The sequence below is a fragment of the Notolepis coatsorum genome (genome assembly GCF_963971535.1).
Source record: "Notolepis coatsorum genome assembly, chromosome: 10".
Lineage (NCBI taxonomy): Eukaryota > Metazoa > Chordata > Actinopteri > Aulopiformes > Paralepididae > Notolepis > Notolepis coatsorum.
Window position 1 is genome coordinate 32,743,134 of NC_140174.1, and position 23,940 is coordinate 32,767,073.

Consider the following 23,940-nt stretch of genomic DNA (forward strand, 5'->3'; position numbering starts at 1 on the left):
ATAAATGTATAGATGTAGCAGTACTGTCTATCTGTATGTCATGTATGTCCTGATTAATTGAAAATGGGGGACCCTGATACAGACAGTACAGCTCAATACATACAATTGTTAAGGGGATGCAGACCAGAGAAAGACTTTCGTCTTGTTTACATCAGGGTCCCCCATTTTCAATTCATGACTGAGCTGTATACTGTACCCATTCTGCAATATGTTAATAAAGTGTTCAATCAATCAATCAATCACTTGGCCCCAGAACCTGGATAAACACTTAGATTCCCAAAAGTAGTGATAGACTGTAGCCTGTAGGTACCCAGGTCTGTTTGACATTTCGAACATAAAGGAGATATTGAACGGCCCATTTTGTTAGTTCTTTTTTCAATACGTTGCTGCAAACTATTATTTGTAAAAAATATTGAACCACACAGACAGCAATCAGAATACTTGCATTTCCATAACGCTTTGCACCGCGCATTCAGTCCACACTGCAGCTTTCATCTCTACAGTATATTTTCAAAAACATGAGGAACAACTTTGCTTGAATTGTCTTTATTATGAAAACTAAAACAGGACGTTTGCATATTCTCAATGTTGCTGTCGACGTCGTCGCGTCGATGTGGGGACTTGCTTCTTCAAACCGGGTGGACTAAGTTTACAGACAAACGTTAGATTGTTTCCGTCTGAGTCAGTACTGACTTTAACGTTAAACTATTTTAAATCCCCAAGCGCCGACATCTAGAGGTAGAGTTCTCTGAGCGAGTGCTGCTCTCGACCTGCTGCTGCGCAGCTCTGGGCTTCTGCTCGCAGACGCAGATTCAGCTGTTGTTGTGATGAGTCTGATGACGTAGCAGGGGGTGTACAGGCGCGTTGCCAGATCGGTTGGTTTTCCACATAATTTTAAAGCCTGTTTACGGTGTGTTTTAACAGGGGTTTCGGCTGAAATACATATGAAATCTGGCACATCTTTGAACGCCGTTATAACAGTGCTGAGAATGAACGCACTTTTGAACTCCGTTACACAGCGCTGAGAATGAACGCGTTCTCAATTACGTTCATTTAGCGGATAATCAGTACGTTCAGTTCACGTTCGCCCAAAATACGAACGCGTTCATGAACGATCGTTCATTGAACGCGTTCAGGTACATCACTGCCCCCCCCTCACAGTGAGCTGTGGTGTTCCACAAGGAAGCATACTAGGACCGCTACTGTTCCTAATTTATGCAAATGACATGTCGTCAGCTTGTGACTGCAACTTGTTCCTGTTTGCGGACGACTCAGCCCTGCTGGTCTCTGACAAGAACAAGTTACAGGTTGAAAAAACCCTCAGCTCGGAACTAGGCAGAATCTGCATATGGCTCGCTGATAACAAACTATCATTACACATGGGCAAAACAGAGTCCATTCTCTTCGGTTCAAATAACAAACTCAGCAAGACCGACGGCTTCTCAGTTACAGTGGGTGACAATATTGTCACAAGGAAAGATGAAATTACCTACCTGGGGTCCATCCTAGAGGCTAATCTCTCCTGTGACAAAATGGCATCCAATGTAATAAAAAAAGTCAACCAACGAACTCGATTCTTGTACCGGATCTCCTCTCTGGTAAACAAGAACACCCTGAAGACTCTGGCAGGAGCACTCATTCAGGGGTACTACGACTATGCTTGCACCTCATGGTACCAAAGCACCTCAAAGGCGCTAAAAACAAAATTACAAACATCTCAAAACAAACTGGTCAGACTACTGCTTGACCTTACTCCTAGAACCCACCTCACCCCTGCCCACTTCGACAACCTAGGATGGCTTAGAGTAGACGACAGAGTACAACAACTTGCAATGGGCCTGGTCTACAAGATACACTACACGACCAAGGTACCCATGTACATGTCAAAATACTTCCCAAAGGTCAGTGAATACCACGATCACAACACCAGAGGGAGCTCCACAAATCATGTCAAACCCAGATTCGGCTCAAATAAGGGACTAAACACGTTTCGCAATTATGCCACATCAATGTGGAACGCCCTACCCAAAGCTGTAAAGGAATGTGGATCACTACCCACTTTCAAAACCTCTCTCAAGGGACACCTACGGGAGACTGCAATTCAACACTGGCCCCTGTAAATATCCTAACCCAATCATTCCAACCCCCTCCAATGTACAGTCATTTACCTAGTATGGTTTTGTCAATAGTTCAATGTACAATTGTGTTTGTTTGTACAGTGTCTCCTCCCCCCCCCCTCAATGTACAGTGTTACTTGTTTATACAGTATGCCCCCCGCCCCCCCCCCCCCCCCCCAACCACCTCCAATGTAAATTACCCAGTATGGTTGTCAATATCCCAATGTACCCAACCCCCCCCACCCAACCTCCAATGTACAGTTTCTACGTCAAATGTATATACTCCCTTTTCTTGACTCCTTCTGTATCACAAACAGTACTGTATTTGCAAATCTGGTATGTCATAAATGTATAGATGTAGCAGTACTGACTATCTGTATGTCATGTATGTCATATATGTCTATATGAATTGAAAATGGGGGACCCTGATGGAAACAAGACAAACGTCTTTCTCAGGTCTGCATCCCCTTAACAATTGTATGTATTGAGCCGTACTGTATTGTACCCATTCTGCAATCTGTTAAATAAAGTTTTCATTCATTCATTCATTCAGAAGGAGAAGGAGAAGGAGAAGGAGAAGGAGAAGGAGAAGGAGAAGGAGAAGAAAAGAGTGGGCGTGATTACATGATCGTATTGTGATTGGTGTGCAGTCTTGTCAGTGACGCCGACATTTAGATGTGATTGGCCAAAAAACCACGCTCTTGGGATTCCCACATCTGACCACCAGGCGGAACTATTGACAACGAGAGATTGGGGGGCACGAATTTGGTTTGTTTACAATAACATCTCATCTAAAAAACTGGAATGCAAGGACATTGAAACAGGAAAAAAATACATAAATAAAAGACATGCCTTAATGTATTTCATACGTGAGTATCTTACATACGAGCTGTGTTCTGTCAAAGCGAGAATGTACCTTTGCCAGAATCTTTGCTGTGTCCAGATAGCTCGCTAGCCACCGATCCTGTACGCTGTACGCGTCTATTCGAATCCCAACCGGTTCATGCTTCCGCGTTCGCGTTTTGCGCTCTGATTGGCCACTGATGTTTCTGGGCGCACCAATCGTGTGACGGCAAGTTCTTTCGCCGGTTAAGCTTAGGCACTCTTTCGAAGTTGGTTAAGGTTAGAGTTTGTCTTAGAGCAGGGTGATAGAACCATAGATATCTATATAAAACAGCCCTGAATCGCGTGTATATTTCCCCTAACGGAGTTTCACTTCCGCGTTCGGTTTGCGGAAGTGCATCTCCCGTTAGGGGAAATATACACGCCTCCGGGCAGTGCTTGTGTTGTGTGTGTATCGTTTGCTGCACTGGCTGGCGGCAGATACAGTATTTAGACACATCGCAGCCCAAGCCAGCGACCCAATGCATAGCAGTCCATAACTTATGACCGTTCATTTCTCCTTTTAGTTATAGCATACCATCTGATCATAACACAAATACCATTGGGGAAATAATAACTTGTGCACCAAGATACCCTGTGTCCTAGGCTACAGAACACTGCAGGTTAGTGGAGTGGTTGGGGCAGCTAACGCTATAGCCAGCCAGCTATTGTCTTATTTTATATTGTACAGTATGTTGGCTTGGCAAGAGGATGGGGCTCCCGAGAAACGGGATCAGTGTAGAGCTGTAGACATTATGTAATATACCGGATAAGTATGTTGGGGCTAACATTATTTGTGAGTCTCATGAGACACACTATTGCCGGTTATGTTTGAACGATAGCGTTACCTGTCATTTTAATAACATCGCACACCTCTCCTTTTATAATTGTGTTATGTGTTTTAGCTATGTCCCCGGTGTGGTCTGGATAATAACACTGCAATCTATTGTATAACGTTTATTTGCCTAGGGCACAGTTCTGTGGTGGTTTTGTAAAGTGTATACTGTACGTGCAGCCACACTGGTAACGTTAAATACATCCTGTAAACCAGCATCCTACCCCCATTGCTTGTTCAAACCTTTACATCCCAATCCCATAGTACTGACATATTCTTCATATTAGGCCGACTTCCATCAGAAATGTACTGTGTATGATTAGTGAATAACATTAGGGTATCTAATGTCTAATCTTACCAAGCTGGTGTCCAGCATTGTGTCCAGTGAAAAAGCTATTTTATGGGTGTTTTCTTTGACTTGCAGCTGAGCCCAGCATTAGGGAGTCGACTTCTCATCCATGTGTCAGTCAGACAAGGCTCACTGGAAGTATGCAGCCCATATATAAAAGAGATGCCGGGGTCTGGCACCAAACGAGAAGTCTTCTCTACAAGAATCTTCTCATCAAATGGAGGACCAAACAACAGAGTTTGCAGGTTTGTGGCGTTTTCAGTGGATTCATGTGACTGGTTTAAACATGTGTATTAGCTAGGTCTGCAGTGTCCACTCCAGACCTATTGAATTGTATGCCATTTTTCTGTTGCACAAGACGATTGCCCTGGTAGCCCACACTCTGGGCTAGATCCACAAAGAATGGATTGCACGGAGCAAGTTGCACCTTTACTTACAATTCATTATGAATTGAAAATGGGGGACCCTGATGTAAACAAGACGAAAGTCTTTCTCTGGTCTGCATCCCCTTAACAATTGTGTGTATTGAGCCATACTGTATTGTACCCATTCTGCAATCTAATACAATTTTCATTCAATCAATCTGCACGGTGATTCATTGAATGAAAATTGTATTAAAGGGGAACTATCTTATAAATGGCCTTTTTCAGTGTTTAGCATTGTTCCCTAGCTATGTGGACTTATATTAATATGATCTATGTCTCTAATTCTCATATTGGCACATTCTTCCAATTCTCCTCTCACAATATTCACCCTCACTGAACTGAGTCATCTGAAAATGTGCTGATTTGTGATGTCAGAGAGACACCGCTGCATGATAACTCGTGTGGCTGCTGAGACTCGTACCCACTCCACACAGTCAGCTCAAAACGGCTTAAGATCTTGAGGTAGAAAAATGCTGTTTTTGAGGACTTGATTAGAAATACAAAACAATGAATTAAAAAAAATTTTAAATTACAGAAGTGTTCCATAAACTCACAGGCATTGTGTAAAAGTGCCCAAACAGTGAAAGAAATAGTAAAATAGTTCCCCTTTAACAGAATGCAGAATGGGTACAATACAGTACGGCTCAATACACACAATTGTTAGGGATGCAGACCAGAGAAAGACTTTCGTCTTGTTTACATCAGGGTCCCCCATTTTCAATTCATAATGAATTGTAAGTAAGGGTGCAACTTGCTCCGTGCAATCCATTCTTTGTGGATCTAGCCTGTTGTCTTCCAATAGAATCAATGATCAGAACCCTTAGTCTACAGTACAGCATTGGAATGTGTACCAATGATCCTTGATTTTAGACCTTTTAAGTGGAATTGCGTAATTAAGGAACAGCTTGGGCCCACGTTTATTTCCTGCTGGTTATTGACGTAGAAAGGCAAAGTCCAGGGGAGCTCCAGTAGCTCACCGCGTACCTCGAACGCTATTTCGGCGTCGGGGACAACCGTGCGCGTCACGGATCTGGGGTAGCGAGTTCGACTCCCGGACAAGCCGTACTTTCTCAGAGTGTCTTTCCCCCCATCTATACCCCCATTCAACCTGTTTCTGTCGGTCATACTTGACCAGAAAAAGCGATAAACGCAAAAAGAACCAGCTGACTGGTCAAAGTAAAAAAAAAAAAAAAAAGAAAGGCAAAGTCCCTCCTCTTCCACTAACCACCATTGGACCCTATTTTGAAAAAAAATTGTACGGTAGTCAATGGAGAATAATTGTTTGATCCCGTTTGAGTTGTGCCATGAATTACACATATGGCATTTGTCAATTAAAATATAATTTTGATTGACAAGCAAGTTAGCTTATCGATAGCTTTTTATGCCATAACGTAATGTTAGCAATTCCACTTAAAAATTTACAAACATCATATGTGCAATTCATGGCACAATTCTAACACACACTTCTTCAACCATTATCTGAAATGAAAAAAAAAATTAATAATAATAAATAAAATAAAAAGATCTAACCCTAACTAACCTTACTGTCATGCACATGTCCTAATAAACTAACCTACGCTGTAACACGCAACACTTTGATGAACATTGTTACTCAGCTGATAGAGTTGTACCCTTCCTGATGTCTTGTCACACAGAACTTGTAAGTCGCTTTGGATAAAAGCGTCAGCTAAATGACTAAATGTAAATGTAAATGTAACACAATCCAAAAAATATTTGAATTAAAGTTTGGTTTTATTTGTCACGTATAAAGTACATGTACATTACAGTGAAATGCTTGGTTCTGTATGAGCCCCCTGAGCATGTGCTTCATAAAGTAAAAAAAGATTAAAGTCCAAATACTATACAAGATATTGACTGAACCATATACAGTCGAGATGTGGAACTGAACAATATACAGTAGATGTGAAACTGAACCATATACAGTCGAGATGTGGAACTGAACAATATACAGTAGATGTGAAACAACCATATACAGTAGATGTGAAACTGAACCATATACAGTCGAGATGTGGAACTGAACAATATACAGTAGATGTGAAACTGAACCATATACAGTAGATGTGAAACTGAACCATATACAGTCGATATGTGAAACTGAACAATATACAGTAGATGTGAAACTGAACCATATACAGTCGAGATGTGAAACTGAACCATATACAGTCGAGATGTGAAACTGAACAATATACAGTAGATGTGAAACTGAACCATATACAGTCGAGATGTGTTAACACTATGATCGCAGTGGACGAGTTTACACGTCATTCCTAGCCATGCTCATTCTGCCGAAGACGCCGTAACTCGTCTTTGATGTCAATATTTAAAAAATCTGTCATCGAAATCATATTTCCTTTCCGGAGCCCTGAGACACACTGCAAAGCTCCACTCAACTCTCTAGCGGTTCAAGAGCGCCATCTGGTGGCCGATCGGCAGATCGCCAGCCGGAAATTAACCTTTGAACCGGTAGTGCTCATCCATATGTGGTCCGGGCACTCGCTATCGTTAGAGAGACTCCGTATTGACACAGTGAACATCGATCGGTGCAAATAACTCGAAAAAACAACATGATTTGGACGTATATACTATTATACAACCTGGAAATGGATCGGGCATTTCTCCATCCCATAATAGAAAAAATTCTGTTCCACGCTCATCTGCCAGCGGCGCGAGGAAGCCGCGGTAAGATTCAGCGTTATATTCTAACGTCTTCTATACTAACTGATCTGATGAACATATGACCCACACTAGATGAATCATCTAACGCTGCCCACGGAATTATAAACGATCCCCCGCCCATCCGGTCATCATCAGATGATGCGTAGAAACTTCTAGAACCACGTCCAGTTGACATTTTTTATCTCGCACAGATTCCTACCAAACTGTATTTGATCATCAATATAATGCATTTAGGGCTATAAATCACGTTCTGAAGAAAGCTGCAGAAAACGATAAAAACATACTTATACTTTAGACCATATTTTAGTATGAATATGTGAATGAAAAAGTTTAACGTTGCTACACCCTGAACAATACATATAGGACATTGAATGGGCCATAATAATGGCAATTTAGCAATAGAATTTAAAAAGTTATAGCCCTGCAAAGAAGGGGAACTTCTCCATAGACAAATAGAGCTGGCGAGGGATGGTAAATTATGAATTAAAGTGTTAATTGCAAAACATTTTTTATATTTTTGTTTACCTACTTTCTATAGAAGCAGCTGGGAGGTGCGCTGTTTTAAGTGACCGTGGATTATTGAATTGATTGATTGATTGCTAATTTTATTACTGTCCGACTTGTTTCCAACTGGTTAAGTTTAGGCACTCTTTCGAAGTCGCTCTCTTTCGAAGTTGGTTAACGTTAGAGTTTGTCTTTAGAGCAGGGCGATAGACCACCAGCCCTGATTCCAAACTCTAACCTTAACCAACTTCGAAAGAGAGCGACTTCGAAAGAGTGCCTAAACTTAACCAGTTGGAAACAAGGCGGACAGTAATAAAATTAGCAATCAATCAATCAATCAATCAATTCAATAATCCATGCTCACTTAAAACAGCGCACCTCCCAGCTGCTTCTATAGAAAGTAGGTTTAAAAAAAAAAATCCCTCCTAAATTTTTTTTTTCCTATAGGGCAAAGAATTTTTTTGTTTTGTTTTACCTACTTTCTATAGAAGCATCTAAGAATGAAGTTCTATAGAAAGTGGGTTTAAAAAAAAAAAAAAACTTTTATAGGGAAAAGAAACCCCCCCCCCCCCCCGCTATTATGGCAAAGACACCCCCCCCCCCTTATAGGGCAAAGAAAACTTTTTTGTTGTTGTTTTACCTACTTTCTATAGAAGCATCTAAGAATGAAGTTCTATAGAAAGTAGGTTAAAAAAGAAAAGAAAAGTTGGATGTGTTAGTTTGTTGGATGTCTAGTTGAAAGACAGTTGGATGTCTTAGTTTGAGAAAAAAGAGAAGTTGCCTCCATGTGGAAGCAGCTCGGAAGTGCATCCAACTGTTCTCAGTAAGACATCCAACAAACTAAGACATCCAACTGTCTCTCAACTAAGACATCCAACAAACTAAGACATCCAACTGTCTTTCAACTAGGCATCCAACAAACTAAGACATCCAACTGTCTTTCAACTAGACATCCAACAAACTAAGACATCCAACTGTCTTTCAACTAGACATCCAACAAACTAACACATCCAACTTTTCTTTTCTTTTTTAACCTACTTTCTATAGAACTTCATTCTTAGATGCTTCTATAGAAAGTAGGTAAAACAACAAAAAAAAGTTTTCTTTGCCCTATAGGGGGAAAAAAAGTTCTTTGCCATATATAGCGGGGGGGGGGGGAAGTTATCTTTTCCCTATAAGAGTTTTTTTTTTTTTTTTTAAACCTACTTTCTATAGAAGCAGCTGGGAGGTGCGCTGTTTTAAGTGAGCTTAAGCTTTTAGATTTGCTCGTGCATGTGATTAGTGCGTGGACCTTTTTAACCCTTTCTGAGTGGCATTTCCGGCGTCAAATGGAAATAAATAAATAATTAAATTAGATACCAATGATGTAAACTACCCATCATTTCAGAGTAGGGTTTAACCTGCAAGTTGGCCTTTAAGGTTAGAGTTTGGAATCAGGGCTGGTGGTCTATCGCCCTGCTCTAAAGACAAACTCTAACCTTAACCAACTTTGAAAGAGGGCCTAAACTTAACCAGTTGGAAACAAGGTGTACAGTAATAAAATTAGCAACCAATCAATCAATTCAATAGTCCACGCTCACTTAAAACAGCGCACCTCCCAGCTGCTTCTATAGAAAGTAGGTACATTTTATTTTATTTTTTATTTTGCAATTAATCAATCAATCAATTCGCGCAATTTTTTATTTTGTTCCACAATGACTCATGACCCATCAATTACATCATCCAACATTGTTTAAGCAACTAAGACATTCGCCGTGACAGAATCGTTTTTCATTTAGTCTTTATGACCCTATCACCATTATCCTTTCGTAATGTTTCCTGTCCGGCTTGTCCGCCATCTTGCTTTAATTCCAAAAACCACGAACGCGCATTGATAGTGATGCGGTTGTGGGCGGGTCCTGGGACCAAGAGCGTGGGTTATGAAAAATACCCACGTGTAAGTTAACTGTTTCAGCCAATCAGAATCGAGAAATTTGCATGCCGTTGTATAAACCACCATCACCTACCCCCCACTTCCCGCTTCCTCGTCAGCACGCAGGCTTCTGGGCTCACTGGAGCTGGGGTGCAGACTGTGGGGGCTGGAGTCTCACCCTCCTGGGCTGCTGGGCTGAGAGGCAGGTTACAGGGGCTGCAGCATCAACCTCCTGGGCTGCTGGGCTGAGAGGCAGGTTACAGGGGCTGCAGCATCAACCTCCTGGGCTGCTGGGCTGAGAGGCAGGTTACAGGGGCTGCAGCATTAACCTCCTGGGCTGCTGGGCTGAGAGGCAGGTTACAGGGGCTGCAGCAGCAACCTCCTGGGCTGCTGGGCTGAGAGGCAGGTTACAGGGGCTGCAGCAGCAACCCCCTGGGCTGCTGGGCTGAGAGGCAGGTTACAGGGGCTGCAGCAGCAACCCCCTGGGCTCCTGGGGAAGAGGTTACAGGGGTCGGAATCCACACTCCAGAGTTGGCTGTGCTGAAAACTGCACTGGGCGAGGCCGCATAGCTGGCTACTAGGTGTGTAACAGTACACAAAAACCACGGTACGGTACTTACCTCGGTTTTGAAGTCAAGGTTCGGTACGGGTTTTCGGTACAATGGCGGAAAGTTTGGCTTTCCATGTTCCACTCAGGGGTGATGTAGTGTGCAGTAACTAATTGTACTTGTAGGGCTGTCAACGAATATTCTATATTGAAGTTAATAATCGAAAAAAATGAAATTATATTAAATTGTGAAAAAAACAGCCCCCGGTGGGCGGTCGTTAGTGGTTAACATACCGTTGTATTCGTTCGGTACACTACACAGCCGTTCGGTACGGTACACACTGAAACGGTTCGGTACGGTACGGATACGTATACCTTTACACCCCTACTGGTAGTGGCTACTGTATGCTGACAATGGCACTGACCGAGGCTCCAGAGTTGGCTGTGCTGGCGACTGCTGGCGACTGCCCTGGAACTGCCTGTGCTGGCGATGACTGCTGGAGCATTGCCAGAGCTGGGAACCGCGAGGTGGAGCTGGCATCGGTGCTGGCTGGGGAGGCTGCGGCTGCAGGGCCACCGAGGCTGGAGTCTCGGTCTGCAGTCTCTGACTGGAGTTGGCCCGGAACCTCAACACTGCTAGTTGCTGGAGTGCAGAGGCTGGGCACTCTCTCCCTGCTGCTTCCGGGAACTGGTGGCATGGCTGTTGGAGTGCAGAGACATGACTCCTGCCTCTGTGTGGTTCTGATCGCAGAGATGGGCTCGCAATGGTTCTCTCTCTCTCCATTGGACAGCATTAGGAGATGGGCTCGCAATGGTTCTCTCTCTCTCCATTGGACAGCATTAGGAGATGGGCTCGCAATGGTTCTCTCTCTCTCCATTGGACAGCATTAGGAGATGGGCTCGCAATGGTTCTCTCTCTCTCTCTCTCTCTCTCTCTCTCTCTCTCTCCATTGGACAGCATTAGGAGATGGGCTCACTGGTTCTCCCTCTCTCTCTCCATTGGACAATGGTTCTCTCTCTATTGGACAGCATTAGGAGATGGGCTCGCAATGGTTCTCTCTCTCTCTCTCTCTCTCTCTCTCTCTCTCTCTCTCTCTCTCTCTCTCTCTCTCTCTCTCCATTGGACAGCATTAGGAGATGGGCTCACAATGGTTCTCCCTCTCTCTCTCCATTGGACAATGGTTCTCTCTCTCTATTGGACAGCATTAGGAGATGGGCTCGCAATGGTTCTCTCTCTCTCTCCAATGGACAGCATTAGGAGATGGGCACACAATAGTTATCTCTCTCCATTGAACAACATTAGAAGTTCGGCTCACAATTGCTCTCTCTCTCTCTCTCTCTCTCTCTCTCTCTCTCTCTCTCTCTCTCTCTCTCTCTCTCTCTCTCTCTCTCTCTCTCCATTGAACAGCATTAGGAAATGGCTTCATAATGGTTGTGTCTCCATTAACATGGATTTTTGAAGCCAGACAGAGTGGGAATGTTTTTATAGTAAGTGCCGTGGCAAGGGCAAAGCTAGGCAAGTTTATTTATATAGCACATTTCATGCAGACAATTCAAGGTGCTTTATATTGTTATGGAAATGTGCTTATAAATACACTCTGTGTGATGTAATACTGTTGAAATAAAGATTGTCTGGGAGAACAAAGTATTTTGGTAAGTGTATTCTGTGCATAACAGAGTCTCGGCTTCAAAACAGAATACAGAGCACCAGATGAAGTGAGCCATGAATACACCTGCATAACATGTGACAAGCAAGCATCTTGTGACAGGGGGGGCTGTTCCTAAACAGGTTGGTGATGATTCAATGGACACCGCTGAGCTAGATATCCTGTTTGACAGGAAATGGCAGTGCTGCGTTTGGAGTGTGCCTACAATTTCACTTGGGAAAGGACAGAGGATCAACAGAATTGGCTAAAGGTGTAAAGATGTTTCAATCACAACATAAAAGAAAAGAAAAATTAAATACACACACATGCCATTTCTATGTTAACATAACCACATAACCAGTTCATTAAATCACAATGCTTATGAAAAGCTATTTGCCACATAAAAAAAGAAAAAGGCATAGAGATCACAGTATGAAGGTATAAAAAGAATACAAATTACAGTGATTTTAGCTGAAGTTAGAAAGCAGAGGCGAACATAAACGTTTTAAGTCTGTTTTTAAAAATAGCCAGGGTTGTGGAAGATCCTCCGGGAGTTTATTCCAGCCATGTGTGAGGCTACACTGTGTTTATTTCTGATCCTAGAGACGGTTAGCAGACCAGGCCCTAGAGGCTCCAGAATATAAAAAAATCCATTTCGTTCATATAAACTTGTACAAACACACCAAGCTCAGCTCTGGTATTATAATTGTGTACCGATTGGGGGTGTAACAGTATGTGTATTCATCCCACGACTTCACTGTACAGACATCATGTCTTGGTACATGCAGCCATATAGCAAATGGGCTACAGGGGGGATTATATGACACTAGGTGGAACTAGGGTTGCACATTTGACAAAATGATCAATACCTGTAGAGGCTTACTTTGATCTTTAACGTTTAATATTAAGCGTGTATTGCCAAACTTCTCCCCTCCTTCTCCGCTTTAGTACAGGTGTCCCTGAAACAAAACCATGAATGAATGATTTGTTTGTACACACACACACACACACACACACACACACACACACACACACACACACACACACACACACACACACACACACCTACACACCTAGTACACACACACACACAAATGCACAACTTTTTCTCACAGCTGATCTGAGAAAAAAAAGACAAACTGAGCTCCTCCAGTCGAGCCGTTTAAATCACAAATATTGATAAACCCTTTGCCATTGTTGTATAACATGTGTCCAGGGGTGCAGTCGTGCACACACGCGGTTACACGGCGTGTTATTAGTAGTCACTCAGGGCAGAAGTGCGCGCAATGATAAGTACCCGGCCGTTGTAGAAAGCTACCCGGCCGGCGGCCGGCACTTGTCACCTAGACTTTGCATAATAATAGGAACCTACGAGAAGGTGGGGGGCTGCTTGATCTCCATTGTTATGCATAATAATCATCTGTTCTGTGCGCAACTGAGGGAACATGTATGCGCGTGCGCGGGAGTGCGCGTGCACATGGCGTGTAACCAGTTCCCATATTACGACTGCACCACTGCATGTGTCATCTTTAGAGTCTTCATTATCTGCTTCACGTGAAGTTAAATCTACTCTAGAAGTGAAAGTGAATAAAGCATTACATCACGCGCAGGAGTGGGTTATGAGAATTAGACCATGCCTAGGGGTGGTTGTTAACCCCCCTAGGCATGGTCTAATTCTCATAACCCACGACTGCACGTGGTGTAATGGCTTTTATACAATGGCCGATGTCATCCAACCTTATTGCTATACAATAAACACACATTAATTGAAGATTTATTGACAACCATCCGCAGAAAAAGTAGTTCCCCAAAAGAAATTAAAAAAAGAGAAGTTGCCTCCATGTGGAAGCAGCTCGGAAGTGCATCCAACTGTTCTCAGTAAGACATCCAACAAACTAACACATCCAACTGTCTCTCAACTAAGACTAAGAGGGATTATTTTTTTAAAACCTACTTTCTATAGCAGCAGCTGGGAGGTGCGCTGTTTTAAGTGAGCGTGGATTATTGAATTTATTGATTGATTGCAAATCTTATTACTGTCCGCCTTGTTTCCAACTGGTTAAGCTTGGCGACTCTTTCGAAGTCGCCCTCTTTCGAAGTTGGTTATGCTTAGAGTTTGGAATCAGGGCTGGTGGTCTATCGCCCTGCTCTAAAGACAAACTCTAAGCATAACTGTTGTGAAGGATCAGATTAAACCGAATATATATATTTATTTATGGATATATATTTAATAGTATTTGTATATCGTTTGATATCCCTTGTATATTCCTTGTACATATACACTGAATATCCCTTTGGTCTACTAACAGCCCATAATAGTTTCATTCTCTCATTGGACAAGAACTTGGCGCCAGCAGCCAAGCCCCTTGGTTCAAGTTCAATCGTGCCGACGAACATGTCGTTACTAGCCCCGGTTCCGCGTAGGAATACGTCTGGCGAAATACGAATGGTACTATTTGTTCACAGCGCATATATATATGGCGCAAGTAAAGTAGAACTTTCTTTTAGTCCCTTAGCCCTTAGTTCTTTACCCTCCAACCTAGTGGCAAGACGTTAAGCCTCACCCACGATACACGTGTGGTGCAGTATGGTCAACTTGGCCTCAGAATGGCATTGAGACATCGTGTGGATTAATAGTTGAATTGTCATAGTTTGGCACTATACCGTCGAGTGGGACGTATTTCTATTAAGTTAATAATAGTCTATTATGTATGGTGCATCGTTCGGTTAGAGTTATACAGTGAGTAGTACCCCCATCGTTTCCTCGCGTTATCTAGAGTCTTAACCAGGCTGGGCAGACCACGTGTGGTGCTTTCATCCGAGGAGTTCTGGGCTAGGACGAGTGGACCTGCACATTGGATTACCTTACCCGGACGACGGCGAGCCCTACACGGCTTGGATTATCTACTTGCTTTGGGTGCTTTGATTTATGCCATGGATAACAGCCAACACTGGTGAGTGTTGGAACTACCCCCGAGAGGAGTCCAGGTGAGACGGCGCTCTACCCCGAGTGAGGTCGCCTCACGTCTCTTCGTTGTGGACCGGCAGCTACCGTCTACAAGAGGGCCCAACGGTATTCATCTGTGGACCAAGGTTCTGTGGGCACCGTGTTCAGCACTCTGAATTCTCCCAAGAAATCGTTGGCCAGATGGGATATCGCCGGCGGCTCTCCTAAACCCCCCCCCCCTACTGACTTACAACCAGCAGGACCCCCTTTAGTATATCCAGCTATAATCATTAAGTACCATCGCTATAGTTTCCCTAAAGAACCAGGTTGTATAATTGCTTCCTGCGTAACCAGAGATTGGACATTCAATATTGATTTGCCTACGAATACTCATTTGCCTTACAAGTGCATTCAAATCATAAATGTCATTAAGTGAACGTTGTATATACCCTTTGCTATATATTAAATATTCGATTTATACATTTGTGTGGACTTGGTTTCATGGTGGGAAAGTGTTCATCATATCTATATCATGTACTGTGTGGCCAGTAGTTAAAGTACATAAAGCGGTAGTGGTTTAATGATACCATACTTATCAATACAGTCAGGGAATTGTACCCCTCAGTTACAATTGGTCCTTCGAGCCGGAGGGTAACTAGTGTAATATTAATATAGTGTTATTAATATTGAAATGGCCTATGATGAACACTCCACGAAACGGTCCTCCTAACGTAGAACGCCCGCGGCGCAGACGACAGACACCTCAGTACTTAGAGGATTACGCTGTCAGTCAACTACCTAGCCTTCGACAAACGGTAAACGTGGTAAAAGTAGAAAGTAAAATTATGTCTGACCTTAACGACCAGGTTACCCCGACCACAGAGGCCCTAGTGGGTTCTAATGTAACTGACCAAGCTCACGGTGGGGACCAGGAGGGAGCTGACATGCCTTTACCCCCCGCCAATACCGAAGAAGTAGTCCCCGACCAGCCCCGGGAGGAAGACAACCCTACAGAGAGAGAACTCTGCACGGAACAAGATGAGGAGAGCGCCGAGGAGATAGAGCTCCAGGACTCCCCAACGAGTACAGCCAGGAGCGGCTCACCTCTACAACCGTCTTCTCCCAGCGAAGCGGAGAGGATGCTATCACAGGCGTTCCTCGTCAGCCTGACAGCCTCTACCGAACGCGATCGACTCCAGGGTGAACGCGATCGACTTCAGGGTGAACGCGATCGACTCCAGACACAGCAACGGAGCGAAGAAGAGCGCATACGCCTGGAGATGAGACGCCTTCAGACGGAAGAGAATATGGCAAGAGACCGAGCAGACACCCAGCGTGCCGCTGCCGGTGCCCAAAGAGAAACAGAGCGCGACCTCGCTCTCATCCAGCGCGAAACAGAGCGCGACCTCGCTCTCATCCAGCGCGAAACCGAGCGCGACAGACTACAGGGCGAGCGCGACAGACTACAAGCGCAGCTAATGGAGCAGCTGATCACCAAGGCAACACCCTCTCCCTCCGCCAGGGGTTCAAGGAACTCGTCGAGACAACAGTCAAGGGCAGCATCCCCTAACCGAGCAAGCGACCCTGAACTTGACCAACAGACCAAGCCTATACCCCCCGCAGACCCCCTTCCCCGACCGGTCCAAGCGAGACCCAGCTACAAGGAAGGAGCGGCATACACTGCGGAGAAGCTAAATAAACGACTACAGGATCTAGAGGACCTGATAGAAGAAGAAGAGGGAGAGGAGGAGAACCAAGCCCGACGACAGCACAGTACTCCACCGGACCAGGAGGTCCAGTACAGCCCAGGCTATACCCCCGCGGCGCTGCGCTACAGACCCCCGACTCTATTCACGGGTGAGCATGACGCACGACCAGCCCCGAGGAATAGCACCTGGACCAGCGGGCCATGGTACCCTGCCGGTACCAGCCCACAGAGAGGCGCAAGAGGAGACTCGCCTAGGAGGCCTCTCCCCCAACGCTCGCCGATGTATCAGCCATCCACGGCGTCATACATTGGCACACCGACGTTTCCAGACTTCACCTATGAGAATCGAGCACAGTACACGGAGCTCGGGATGTGCTTAGAGACAATGATGGTGGATGTCGCTGATGAACGCCACAAGTATGCAATATTACTGAAGCACCTGAAAGTACCCCGAGCGCACAATATAGCGCTAGCCTATGCCACCTCTACGACCCCATACACCGCGGCTCTAGCAGCGCTGGACCAGAGATATGGACGTATATGGGATTACGTAATCCAAGAGATAAGGCATATTGACCGCCTACCCCCAGCAACAGACAATCGCTCATTAGACGACCTGTCTATAAAAGTGCAGTCCCTGGTAGGGATGCTGGGAGCGCAACGAGAAAAGGGTCTTCACGAGCTATACGCCAACTCTAACGTCGAGAGGATTTTAGAGAAGCTGCCACCCGCCAGACAAGAGCGCTTTAGGCGGCAGAGAGACCACCGTGATCCTAACGGTCCCGAACCATCCCTCCTCGATCTAGCCGACTTCCTGGCGAGAGAAGTCAGCAGCTTACGACTGGATACGTTCGTGCGGAGCACACCAAGCTCCAGAGAGGGACCCAGGAGAATAAACGATGGAAGAAGATCGGTGACTGTCATGCACCATCAGAATCAGTACCGAGCAGTAAGAACCACAGTACCCCCTCGAGAAAAGAGAAGTGGAAGATGGTGTGCCCGTACTGCGAGAAGGAACACTGGCTGTCACAATGTGACCTGTTCACAAAGATGAATGCAGAAGAAGTGAGTCAATGGATAAAGTCCAACAGGCGCTGTTACCGATGCGCACGCAGTCACATGGCAGCCGAGTGCCGCCTAAAGAAGAGGTGCAGTCGGTGTGACGGAGCCCACCTAGATGTCCTACACGACAGTAACAGAAGAAAGCCTGCACCTGCACCATCAAGCAGCACAAAGGCCAGTGTCATGTACATTGACCCCGCCAGCAGCAGCGGCGCCCAAGTGCTCTTAAAGGTAGTCCGTGTAACATTGAGCTACCAAGATAAAGTCATGGACACTTACGCCGTCCTTGATGACGGGTCAGAGAAGACCCTTCTGCTCGCGTCCGCTGCGGCCCAGCTGGGACTGCGGGGGAGCGAGAACCAAATGACGATTCGGACAATAAGAAGAGATTTAAAGACGATAAAAGGCGAGAATGTCTCCTTCACTATCGCAGCAAGCGGGCAGCCAGAGCGATGGTATAGGATTACAAATGCTTTCACCAGCCAAGAAATAGGACTATCACAGTACACCTACCCCATCGCCAAACTGATGGATAAATATGTGCACCTGCGTCAACTACCTATCCCGCTCATAGACGGCGCCACCCCGACCCTGCTGATAGGCTCCGACCATGCAGACCTCATAGTCCCGATAGACCGGGTCCATACAGGACCCAGAGGCTGTCCTGCAGCAGTCGAGACCCGCCTAGGATGGACGCTACAAGGCCCCCTCGCTAAATCTCTCAACCGAACAGCAGCCACTAGCTGCCTCCACTCCAGAGTGACAGAAGAAGACACCACTCTCCTGCAGCATGTCGAGAGGCTATGGACACTAGAGACAATGCCCTTTAAGAACGAAAAGAAAGACATTCGTTCTAAAGAAGACATTTACGCCATAAACCTCCTCGAGCAAGGGACAAAGAGAGTCACAGTCGGCGGAGTGATGAGATACGCAACTCCACTCCTGAGGCGAGAGGGAATGCCCACCTTTCACGCAAAGAAAGACGCTACGGAGCGGTATCTATTGAACACAGAGCGGCGCCTAGCCAAAGACCCCGCTCAAGAGAGTGTGTACCGCGCTGAGATTGAGAAGCTAATCACAGCGGGACACGTGACAAAGATTGACATTAAAGAGGCCGATCAGACGACCGAATCATGGTACGTGCCGCACCACAAGGTCCACCACAACGGCAAGGATCGCATTGTGTTTAACTGCAGCTACCAGATCGGATCCCAAAATCTGAATAAAGAGCTCTTGCCCGGCCCCACACTCGGCCCCTCTCTACTAGGCGTGCTACTACGCTTCCGCCAGGACAAGGTGGCTATCAGCGGGGATATCAAAGGGATGTTCCTGCAGGTGAGACTAGTGGAGGAGGATAAGCCCCTACTGCGGTTCCTATGGAGAGAGAGGACCGGAGATGAGCACCCAGCCATCTACCAATGGGAAGTCCTCCCCTTCGGAACCACATGCAGCCCGTGCTGTGCTACATTTGCACTACAGAAACACGTCGCAGAGGACCCAGCAGCAGATGAAGAGGTCCGACACAGTGTGAAGAACAGTTTCTACGTGGACAACTGTTTACAAAGCGTTTCGACTCAAGAAGAAGCCGAGGTTCTCCTACTCAAGCTACGCGCCTCCCTGATCAAAGGCGGCTTTGATCTCAGGCAGTGGGCCAGCAGCGACCCGCACGTATTGCGCAGCCTCTCCCCCGCGGACAAGGCTGCCAGCAGCGAGACCTGGATGGCGACCATCCCAGGAGAAGCCCAAGAAATGACACTAGGACTAGTCTGGCGCTTCAAAACAGACTCGCTCCACTATAGACACAAACCCCTGACCACGGAGCAGGGAAGGTCGACGGCGATACCGACCACCAGACGGAGTGTGTACAGAACACTCGCCAGACAATATGACCCGTTGGGATGTATTCTACCTTACACCACCAGGGCAAAGATGATCGTACGAGCACTATGGGACAAGGACCAGGGCTGGGACGACCCAATACCCGCACCCCTTGCCTCCACATGGAGAGAGTGGGAGACGGAACTCCGCTCACTCCCAGGCGTCAATATACGCCGCAGCTACTTCCCACCCACAGTGAGGCCAGAGACATGCAAGATGGATCTACACGTCTTCAGTGACGCCTCCGAAGTAGCCTATGGATCGGTGGCCTACTTGCGTGCCCAAGAGAAGGGAGGAGAGATACACACTGCTTTCATCCTGGCTCGCTCAAGAATAGCCCCACGAAAGCAACAATCTATCCCGCGTCTAGAGCTCTGCGCAGCCCTAGCAGGAGCGCATCTAGCCACGTTAATCCAACGTGAACTCACCATTCCGGTGCACAGAACAATCTTGTGGTCAGATTCCACGACAGTACTCACATGGATCAAGTCTGATTCATGCAGATACAAGGTCTTCGTGGGAGTCAGAGTCACAGAGATTCAAGAGTTAACAGAAGCAGCGAGCTGGCGGTATGTGGACACCAAACACAACCCAGCTGACGTCATCACCCGGGGAATGTCCCTAGATGACCTCACCCGTCGCAACATCTACAGTGACGGACCAGAGTTCCTCAAGCTCCCGGAAGGAGAGTGGCCTACGCCCACCCCACGGGAGGCGAGTAAAGAGGAGGCTGAGAACAAGAAACCTATGTTCTGTGGACTGAGCACAGTCGCCTCCACAGACCCCAACATAGATGATTGCCTCACCCTACAGAGTGCGCAACTAAAGACATTTCTGTGGCACCACCCAGAGATTCAGCCCACTGCCGACATTTCAGCAGCTGACTACGAAGAAGCAGAACTTCTTCTACTACAACGAGCCCAGAGAGACTCGTTCCCCGACGAGCTAGACTGTCTACAGGGAGGAAAGCCCGTCCCATCAGACAGCAGATTGCTCCACCTGGCACCCGAGAGCGACGCCCATAATCTCATCAGAGTGGGTGGTCGTCTGCGGAGGGCCCCCAATCTACCGGATGACATTAAGTACCCGATAGTCTTGAACAGCCGACACAAGGTCACAGAGCTGATCATAAAGAAATACGACGAGGATGTACACCACGCAGGAGCAGAGAGAGTCTTCGCGGAGATCAGACGTCGCTATTGGATACTTCAAGGAAGAGAAGCAGTGCGACGCTTCCAGCGAACCTGTCTAGACTGCCGAAAGTGGCGCGCGCAGCCCAGCATACCCCGGATGGCTGACCTACCTCCCTGTCGCCTCCGACTCGGCGACAAGCCATTCCACTCCACAGGCATGGACTGTTTTGGCCCGTTGTATATAAAGAAAGGAAGAGGAACCGAGAAGCGGTGGGGTATTGTATTCAAATGCATGACCACCAGAGCGATACATATCGAACTCCTTCCAACCATGAGCACAGACTCATTCCTTATGGCCTTCCGAAGATTCACATCACGGAAAGGAAAACCGTCTACATTGTTGTCTGATCACGGGACAAACTTCAAAGGCGGAGAAAGAGAGCTGAGAGAGAGCTTCCAAGCTATGGGCCCAGAACTTAAGACCCACCTCGCTCCATCCCAGATTGACTTCCAGTTTAATCCCCCGAACGCACCCCACTTCGGTGGAACCTGGGAACGAGAAGTACGTTCTATAAAGACAGCCCTGTACGCCGTGCTTGGGGCCCAGACTGTGGCGGAAGAAGTCCTAATGACAGTCCTCACGGAGATCGAGGGAGTATTGAACTCCAAGCCCCTCGGTTACGTCTCAAGTGATGTAGCAGATGTCGACCCAGTCACCCCCAACACACTCTTGATGGGGCGGCTGGACCCCGCGCTACCCCAGACAATGTACAGGCCTGAAGAAGCGAACGGCCGAAGAATGTGGAGGTACAGTCAAGTACTAGCTGACAAGTTTTGGAACAGCTTTCTACTCCACTACCCACCGTCTCTACAGACCCGCCAGAAGTGGGTAAAAGAGAGAGACAATTTGACAGAAGGAACAGTCGTCATGATTATCGACCAGTCACTACCCAGAGCTATGTGGCCGGCTGGCCGCGTAAGCAAAGTGATCACCGGTGCCGATGGCAAGGTCCGAGCAGCTGAGGTGCTCGTCCAAGGGCGAACTTACACACGACCCGTGGCGAGGCTAATAGAACTGCCCAGACTCCCAGACACTATCGATGACGACCATGACCCCATGACTTTGTGAGTTGACTGACCCTTACAGCGGACCTTGAGTGGTAGACAGTGCGGTTAATCTGTCTCTGCTTAGCTAATTAGGTGGGACTAATTAGGGGGCGGCTGTTGTGAAGGATCAGATTAAACCGAATATATATATTTATTTATGGATATATATTTAATAGTATTTGTATATCGTTTGATATCCCTTGTATATTCCTTGTACATATACACTGAATATCCCTTTGGTCTACTAACAGCCCATAATAGTTTCATTCTCTCATTGGACAAGAACTTGGCGCCAGCAGCCAAGCCCCTTGGTTCAAGTTCAATCGTGCCGACGAACATGTCGTTACTAGCCCCGGTTCCGCGTAGGAATACGTCTGGCGAAATACGAATGGTACTATTTGTTCACAGCGCATATATATATGGCGCAAGTAAAGTAGAACTTTCTTTTAGTCCCTTAGCCCTTAGTTCTTTACCCTCCAACCTAGTGGCAAGACGTTAAGCCTCACCCACGATACACGTGTGGTGCAGTATGGTCAACTTGGCCTCAGAATGGCATTGAGACATCGTGTGGATTAATAGTTGAATTGTCATAGTTTGGCACTATACCGTCGAGTGGGACGTATTTCTATTAAGTTAATAATAGTCTATTATGTATGGTGCATCGTTCGGTTAGAGTTATACAGTGAGTAGTACCCCCATCGTTTCCTCGCGTTATCTAGAGTCTTAACCAGGCTGGGCAGACCACGTGTGGTGCTTTCATCCGAGGAGTTCTGGGCTAGGACGAGTGGACCTGCACATTGGATTACCTTACCCGGACGACGGCGAGCCCTACATGGCTTGGATTATCTACTTGCTTTGGGTGCTTTGATTTATGCCATGGATAACAGCCAACACTGGTGAGTGTTGGAACTACCCCCGAGAGGAGTCCAGGTGAGACGGCGCTCTACCCCGAGTGAGGTCGCCTCACGTCTCTTCGTTGTGGACCGGCAGCTACCGTCTACAAGAGGGCCCAACGGTATTCATCTGTGGACCAAGGTTCTGTGGGCACCGTGTTCAGCACTCTGAATTCTCCCAAGAAATCGTTGGCCAGATGGGATATCGCCGGCGGCTCTCCTAAACCCCCCCCCCTACTGACTTACAACCAGCAGGACCCCCTTTAGTATATCCAGCTATAATCATTAAGTACCATCGCTATAGTTTCCCTAAAGAACCAGGTTGTATAATTGCTTCCTGCGTAACCAGAGATTGGACATTCAATATTGATTTGCCTACGAATACTCATTTGCCTTACAAGTGCATTCAAATCATAAATGTCATTAAGTGAACGTTGTATATACCCTTTGCTATATATTAAATATTCGATTTATACATTTGTGTGGACTTGGTTTCATGGTGGGAAAGTGTTCATCATATCTATATCATGTACTGTGTGGCCAGTAGTTAAAGTACATAAAGCGGTAGTGGTTTAATGATACCATACTTATCAATACAGTCAGGGAATTGTACCCCTCAGTTACAATAACCAACTTCGAAAGAGGGCGACTTCGAAAGAGTCGCCAAGCTTAACCAGTTGGAAACAAGGCGGACAGTAATCAAATTTGCAATCAATCAATTCAATAGCCCACGCTCACTTAAAACAGCGCACCTCCCAGCTGCTTCTATAGAAAGTAGGTACATTTTTTTTTTTTGTTCCACAATGACTCATGACCCACTAATTACATAATGCAACATTGTGTAAGAAACTAACACATTCGCCGTGACAGAATCGTTTTTCATTTAGTCATTATTATGACGCTGTCAACATATACATTCGTAACGTTTATTGCCCGCCATCTTGCTTTCACTTCTAAAAACTTGCACGGCGGAGTGATAGTAATTTGGTTGTGGGCGGGTCCTGGGACCAAGAGCGTGGGGTTATGACAAATAACCATGTGTACCTTGACTGTTTCAGCCAATCAGAATCGAGAAATTTGCATGCCATTGTATAAACTTAAGTTAATCTGTACTGTAACTCTGCTGCTGCACCACCAACCTATAAAATAGCCCTGTTCTTGTGCAGACACGTTCGGTTTATAATGTTGTCTGACTAAGTATTGATAACATGCTTAGTATTTTACAAATTTGAGTTTTTCTTATTTGATGAAGGTGGGCACTGATATGTGAAAATTTATGAAATGGGCTTTATTTAAAA

General features: G+C 46.0%; 1 protein-coding gene across 1 annotated transcript in view; it reads left to right on the plus strand.

Annotated features, from left to right (window-relative positions):
* The first annotated feature begins 3,483 nt into the window (after window positions 1-3,483).
* Window positions 3,484-23,940, plus strand: part of abca5 (ATP-binding cassette, sub-family A (ABC1), member 5) — a 116,948-nt gene continuing 96,491 nt past the window's right edge. The window contains exons 1-2 of the mRNA XM_084322613.1: window positions 3,484-3,622; window positions 4,259-4,428. Coding sequence (XP_084178739.1) covers window positions 4,324-4,428 — 105 coding nt within the window. The 5' untranslated portion in view covers window positions 3,484-3,622; window positions 4,259-4,323. The remainder of the gene's footprint in view (window positions 3,623-4,258; window positions 4,429-23,940) is intronic.